This window comes from Paralichthys olivaceus, chromosome 14, assembly GCF_024713975.1.
Source record: "Paralichthys olivaceus isolate ysfri-2021 chromosome 14, ASM2471397v2, whole genome shotgun sequence".
In the NCBI taxonomy this organism is placed as follows: domain Eukaryota; kingdom Metazoa; phylum Chordata; class Actinopteri; order Pleuronectiformes; family Paralichthyidae; genus Paralichthys; species Paralichthys olivaceus.
The window spans coordinates 9730869-9737644 of NC_091106.1; the positions used below are offsets into that span (position 1 = coordinate 9730869).

The 6776-nt window shown below is 37.2% G+C and overlaps 1 protein-coding gene across 1 annotated transcript; it reads left to right on the forward strand.

Moving 5' to 3' along the window:
* Positions 1 to 1018: 1018 nt before the first annotated feature.
* mad2l1bp (MAD2L1 binding protein) lies at positions 1019 to 5344 on the forward strand. The gene is made up of 3 exons (XM_020087443.2): positions 1019 to 1436; positions 2658 to 2944; positions 3544 to 5344. The coding sequence occupies exons 1-3, from the start codon at positions 1037 to 1039 to the stop codon at positions 4090 to 4092; spliced, it is 1236 nt and encodes a 411-aa protein (XP_019943002.2). The 5' UTR covers positions 1019 to 1036; the 3' UTR covers positions 4093 to 5344.
* Positions 5345 to 6776: the final 1432 nt, after the last annotated feature.

Here is a 6776-nt window from a genome sequence, read left to right on the forward strand (position 1 = left end):
AACTTCAACTTCATGTCTCAAGTTTTGTTAATCTCATTGCTGACCAAGAACCCAATCACATTCACTATAATGGCATTGGCAAGTCACCTTTATCTCACTAAATATTTATGTTGTTACTTTTTAGTTTTTCTTCTTCTACCTATGTTGCTGATTATCTATTATGCGATTTTTTTTGTCCAACTAATGTATTTTTATGAACTTGATTCTTTTTTTTTAGTTCAAAATGTACTGATGTAAATATTAAACTAAACTTAAACAACTCGGAAAGGTTTTTTGGTTCAGGAGCCGCACGAGTTGTATCATCATTTGTATATTTCCATCTCTCAAAAGTTTTCAAGTTGTATTTCCACATGTACAGTAAGTACAATGAGAAGTGTTGGATGAGAAAGACATTTTCAGTTTCATTTTCAACACAGCAATTTCAAATTAAGATAAAACTAAAATATAGTACAATGTAATATAATATAATATAACTAAAAAAGTCAAATACGATACTATTAAACTATATACAACTATATGACTATATACGCCTACCAACTTAGTAACTAACACTTTACTCTTTTAGTTAAAACAGACGTGCTAGTTTTAAATTATTTATATACCATGTTATTTATATACCATGTTATTTAAATCACATGTTATTAATATGTCATGTTATTTATATCCCATGTTATTATTATGTCATGTTATTTATGTCATGTTATTAATATGTCATGTTATTAATATGTCATGTTATTTATATGCCATGTTATTTATATGTCATGTTATTAATATGTCTAAATGCCTACAAAATAAAACTGTCAATGTGTTTATTTCAAAGTACAGAAGTACGGAAACAATCTGTTTATTTCAGTCAGTGGAGATCAAGCAACCTGTAAAAATAATCCTGGGCCCTCCACCCACCCACCCAGCCCGTCCAGGAAGAAAATATTTATTTAGAATACAATAGTCGGATGGAGCACGTTTTCCCAAAGAGACCTCTATTTTCCGATTCTTTTCATGATACGTGAAAGCGCCATTGAACTCCACATTTCCCATGATGCAGCGCGGCACAGACCCGGCGGGGACATTCAAAACTATGGCAGAAGAGTCTGAAGTATTTCAATCAACTTTACACTGTGGGGACACGGAGGACACAGGGGACACGTCCACCATTAACAGCGGGGACAATGGGACGCAGAGGATTTGTTCGGATACAGATTCGAGCTCCACTCAGGAGCAGGACACGACGAGGGAAGGCTCAACTTTACTCCGTGTCCCCGCAGACTCCGGTTCATACCGAGCGTCTGCGGAAAGAGCCGAACAGCTCTCAGCCGAGGCCGCGAACACACGATCAAACTCGGAAAGAGACCTGAAAGACGTCTCCACTGAAAACAGATCGAATTCAAACCAGCAGAGTGTAAACAACGCGGAGGAGAAGGAGAACCTCTCTGCAGGTACGTCATGTGTGAGTGATCATCATGGCACCGGCGCTCACAGTGCATCTGTGGTTTCCTGCCAGGAACTTTGAAAGAAGTATTTGTTGCTGCATTGAAGAAACTCTGCCTGCTCTTTCTGTTTGAGGAGATATGAGGAAGCCATCTCAAAATATCTTAAACGTTGTGACTTACTATCTTATTATTTCCACTTACCTTACAGCAGTAGTTTATAGATAGATAGATTACTTTATTCATCCCCAAAGGGAAATTAGGTCGTCACAGAACATACAACAGTTTGAATCAAATAATCAGTTTAGCAAAAGCTTCAAACACTGTCAGATTCTAGTTTCTTAATTGTGATGGTTTGCAGCTTTTCTGTTGTTGTTTTTTTTTATAATCGTCTTCTTAGTAATAAAATAATAATAATATAGTCAAAGCCATATTAAGAGTGCAACATTAACATTAAAGGAAGAAGGCTTTAGTTTGTAAAGAAGCTTCCCATAATGCAGGTTTAGATGAACACAACTAATAACTAAATAGAAGTTGCAAAGTTGTGCATAGTGTTTTCAAAAAGTCTAATAATATTGGTTAATTTCTAAGTCTTTTCAGAATATCACAATGAGGCTAAATATTGCTTGTTTCATTTCAGCTCAGTGTGAGTCTGTACTACATTTTACCCATGTTCATTCACAGTTGAGTTTCTCTCCAAGCAGAGAAGCAGAAGAGACAGGCTGACAACTTGTTTTTTGAAGTGCAGACTTTGACCCCAATCATTTGAAAGTCAGGGCCAAATATCAGTGTTTGTTAAATGCACATGACGGTGGATGGTCAAATCACCATGACAATCACCGTAATTAAACATTAAAACAGTACAACTAAGTGTTGGGAATTTTAATATGGTATACCATGTTACCAGCAATCGTTTCACCCCTTGAAGCACAATATATAAGACTGAAGAGATTATTCGGAATCATAAGTACTGTTATTTTGATGCCTTGAGTACAAATTTCTGATACTACTTGCATACTCGTGCAAAAGTATTTTCCACATGCTTAAGCAAAGAGTAATTCTTCCACCACAACTGCACAGCAGCAATTTATGAGGAAAATGGGGACAATGGCTTCATTTGAAAACTGTCTCTGCTAGATTTCATTAACATTTAATTTGACTAGTTTAAATTGACCAAGATGGGTCCATTACTCAGTCCAATGACTTTGTTCCTTGTCCTTATTTGGACAGATATTGCCCACGAAGAAGCAGAAAACACATCTGGTCAGAGAGGTTTGAATGATTCCAGTGTGACTGCCAGTAAACACAGTATCACAGAGGACAATGATGCTGAGGTGGAGAGAAGAGCGCGGGAGCAAGGCTATGTGAACGTCGTCTTTCCCGGCACTGTGACTCAGGAATGCTGCTGTCGCTTTGTCAGCGAGATCCTTAAGTGCATTCTCTATCAGAGACAGCAACTACCCATGACGTATGACCAGCTGGTTTATTCCCAGAAGAAACAACAAGCCTCAATGCAGGTGAGCAGGAAACATTATCTTCGTGCACATCAAAATATTAAAATCAAAATTAGAAAAACACTGAAATGGCACTCAGTAGAGTGCATACCTCAGCCAAGGCCTAACAGTCCCGTTAATTTCACCAAATTTCACATACTCGTAGATATCAGCCTAGATGTGTCAGATTTGTTTCTTTCTTTAAGATCCAGGAATTATTCTTTGGGTGAACATGTTGAAACACCCTGCCCCTTGAACAGGATCTGCACCAAAATGTTATAGATTTTCCATGACCTATACTGCATGCTTCCACCAAATTTCATGGAAATCCATTCAAATGCTCTCTGTAATAAAAAAAACATACGAATCTACAGGGGTGATAAGTAATTAATAAATGTTATAATAATAATAATAACTATTTGTATAACACTGATCTAAACAAGCTTACAAATTGCTTCTCAGAATACTATACAATAAAAACAAAATGTAAAAGGTATGGGAAATTACGGACATATTCAATTCTATTTGAATAATTTTACAGAGAAGCCCGACAGTTTTCACAATGAGCAATGGCAGGTTGTTGATTTAAATTAATGGTTTTACTCAAATGTTTGGCTTATCAGGATAAAGACACGGTGATTCGCAGACCAGTGCAGTCAGCAGACATTGACTGGCGCAAGTGTCAGCAAACCCTTCAGGATCTGGAGGAGGTGTTGCAGCAGCTGGAGGTGCTTTTCTCCCTGAGCAGAGTGCCCCGCGTGCTGCTCCTAATGGGTGGCTCCCTCGTCCTGCCCAAAGAGCTGTATGAGATCAACTTGGAGGGGCTGGTGCTGGCTGGTGGGGATCAGTGTCTACGGGTGTCCCCGTGCTTAAGGCAACTGTTCCGCACGCTTTTCGTGGCGGACCTTTTGTCGGACACCAGACCTGTTCGTTTAATGCCCACCACAGTCTTAGTGCTGGCTCACAGGGATTGCGGAGTAGGCTGGTTCCGCCCTAAACTACAATTTAAAGTGCCAACTCGTGTAAGGAACCAAATTATTGCTCTTTCTACAGATCCCAGCACTTGTAAGGACACAAGGGCAGAGGGGTCAGACTGGCAGGATTATGTGTGGTTTCAGGCTCCAATGACGATCAAGGGCTTCAGCAACTCACCTAAATCGGGGAGCACATAGTCTGTGAGATTAGAGCTCTCTTTCTTTATGCTACAATTACATTTTAATGGTGGTTCAAGTGAATTTTGAAGTGAGCTGTACATGTTTTATTGAATTATGAGGTAAATCTTTTTCTACTTGTGATTAAAACTATGTCAGTTCAAACGATAGTGGATGCATTGACACAAATCTTTCTTTAACTGTCTTCTGAAATATTGAGAAAATGTGTTCTCAAGATGCATTGTTGGCATGTGATGAAATGAGTTGGGGAATATTTTGTATAACTTTTTTATATTTATTAAGAATGTTTTACACGTTTTTTTATAACTAGTTTGTAAAGATATTAAATGGATAGTTCACTGAAAAATGGAAATTCTGTCATTATCTACTCACCACTATGCAGATGGAGGGGTGGGGTTGTGTTTGAGTTCACAAAACACTTCTGGAGTCTCAGAATTAAACTTTGTTGCAGCAGAGTCCAGTACAATTAAAGTCAATGGTGTCCTTGACTTCAGATGTAATATCAAAACAGAAAAAATATCACACACTGCAAGCCCTGACATTCATATTGGACTTGAAACAAGATCATTTACACTGTGTTTTAAGTCTAAAGGTCCACTACCGGATGTGGTGATGCTAGCGGACGTAGCTACACATGGTGTGTCCAAGGGTCCATAAATGCACCTTGTAGGAATATATCAGCGGACATTTAGGCTAAAAATATGGTGTTGGGTAGAATATCAATGTCGGGGCATGCAGACTCTTGAATGACACCACATGAGAAGTATGGAGGCGCGTTTTTTCTGTTGTTTTCTTGTCTGGAATTTAGGTCACCATTGACTTCAGTTGTATTGGATTCTGCTTCAACAAAGTTTACATCTGAGACTCCAGAAGTGTTTTGTGGACTCACCCACCCCTCTATTGACATATTGGTGAGCAGATACTGAGTGAATCTTCATTTTTAGGTGAACTATCCCTTTAAACACAGACCAACACTCATGATATCGGTGCAATATAATTTTAACTTGAGAGGTTTAACACATTATATTGCTTGTTTTAATACAATCAGTAGACACATTGGATTGCCAGGATCATCTGTGTGCATGTTTACATTTATTAAAACCTTCATATGATTTCAGCAGTGTTGCAATTTTGTGGACACATCAAGAATTAGATGTGTTGTCATGTGGGAGGGATCATAGACAGGAAGATTTGTTTGTGTGTTCCATTTGGGACAAAATCTGCAATCATTAAAAAAACATGTAACATAACATTGGTCTGAGAGTGCATTAAGTGGTTCAGAAAAAGAAAACTGGTTATAGGAACCAGCAGCTGTGGTGTGGAGCCAAATCCAGGCCAATATGTCTTATCATTTGAAGTCTGAAACGGAAAAAAGATTTGAAACAAAGAAAAATAAGATTCGAAAAATAAGTCGAAATCATCTGAAAATATAAAATCTGCAATTGAAAACTATAAGACCCCAAATATTAAAATATATGAAAATAAATATTTTATTCAAAATTATTACAGAGCTGTTGTATTTTTTCAAAGTTCAAGACCAAAACTTGAATTTTCAGTTTTCTTTTTTTTTTTTTTATTCAAATGATCAAAACTATTTGCCTGGATTTGGATCCATTCTGGGGCTCCCCAAAAGCAGCAACTTTGACAACGATCAGGTCCAGAGGAAAGGAGCTCAGGCCAGTGGCCACAGAAAAAGTAAAATAAATACAATAAAAAAAATGATTGGGGTTTTAAGGATGGAAAGGCCAGATTAGCGAAATACAAAAATACATATATGCAATATAATTTCTATTCTGATCTCAATCAAATTGAGGATCATTCTCTCCATGTCCAATAAACACTATTTAAACTACCCTATATCAACAGCTCAACCAACAGAATAGCGAGCTTATAAAGTATTTTGTATTTACTCTGGTCTCCGGTAAATTGTTGTGTCAACGGTTTTTGGTCATTGGTGCACTTTGTCCTCTGTAAACACAATGTCCCAATGCTCGCTTAAAAACAAACAAGAGGGTGGACAGGCCTTTACTGTTTTCAGTAAAGGCCTGTCCACATCCCGGTCTTGCTGAGGCTTCCTCTGGTGGGAAGTGATGATAAAACTGTGTCAAATAATGCAATTGTAACATTCCCCAAAGGTTTTACAAAGAGGTTTTGCGATGATATTTAAAAGAAGCTAGAGAAGAGTGTGTGCCACTCCAAATATTTATAAGAGCACATGAGGTATTTCCAAATGTTGGGTTAGTAATGAGTTCATCTATATTCACAAATAGATGACATACATTGTAATACATATCCTCCAATCATGCTCAAAAATATTTAGAAAGAAAACCACACAAGCAAAAAAAGAATGGACTATAAAAACCAAAACTAAATATATACCATAAAACTAAAATAATAAAATAAAATATACACCTGAAATATAAATTTTAGTAAATATATAACTAAGTAGATAAATATAAAATAGAACATAAGTAATACTGGTAGTTAGTGGTACTGCAAATATTACAAGGAAAACCAGCAGTAAAATCACAGACCATATAAAATAAAACTCGTTTTCTTATGAGAGGTGAATCAATCCATCAGATTATTGTAATTTAACACTTGTGACTCAATGCCTTGTGATTAATTCGTCATCCTTCATGAGACTCCCTCACTGGACCTGCAGTGCAGTGCTTAACCCCGCC

Coding starts and splice junctions, on each gene's coding strand:
- mad2l1bp (XM_020087443.2), top strand. CDS start 1,037: ATGATGCAGCGCGGCACAGACCCGGCGGGGACATTCAAAACTATGGCA. Junction 1,437..2,657: donor GAAGGAGAACCTCTCTGCAG/GTACGTCATGTG, acceptor TTATTTGGACAG/ATATTGCCCACGAAGAAGCA. Junction 2,945..3,543: donor AACAACAAGCCTCAATGCAG/GTGAGCAGGAAA, acceptor TTGGCTTATCAG/GATAAAGACACGGTGATTCG.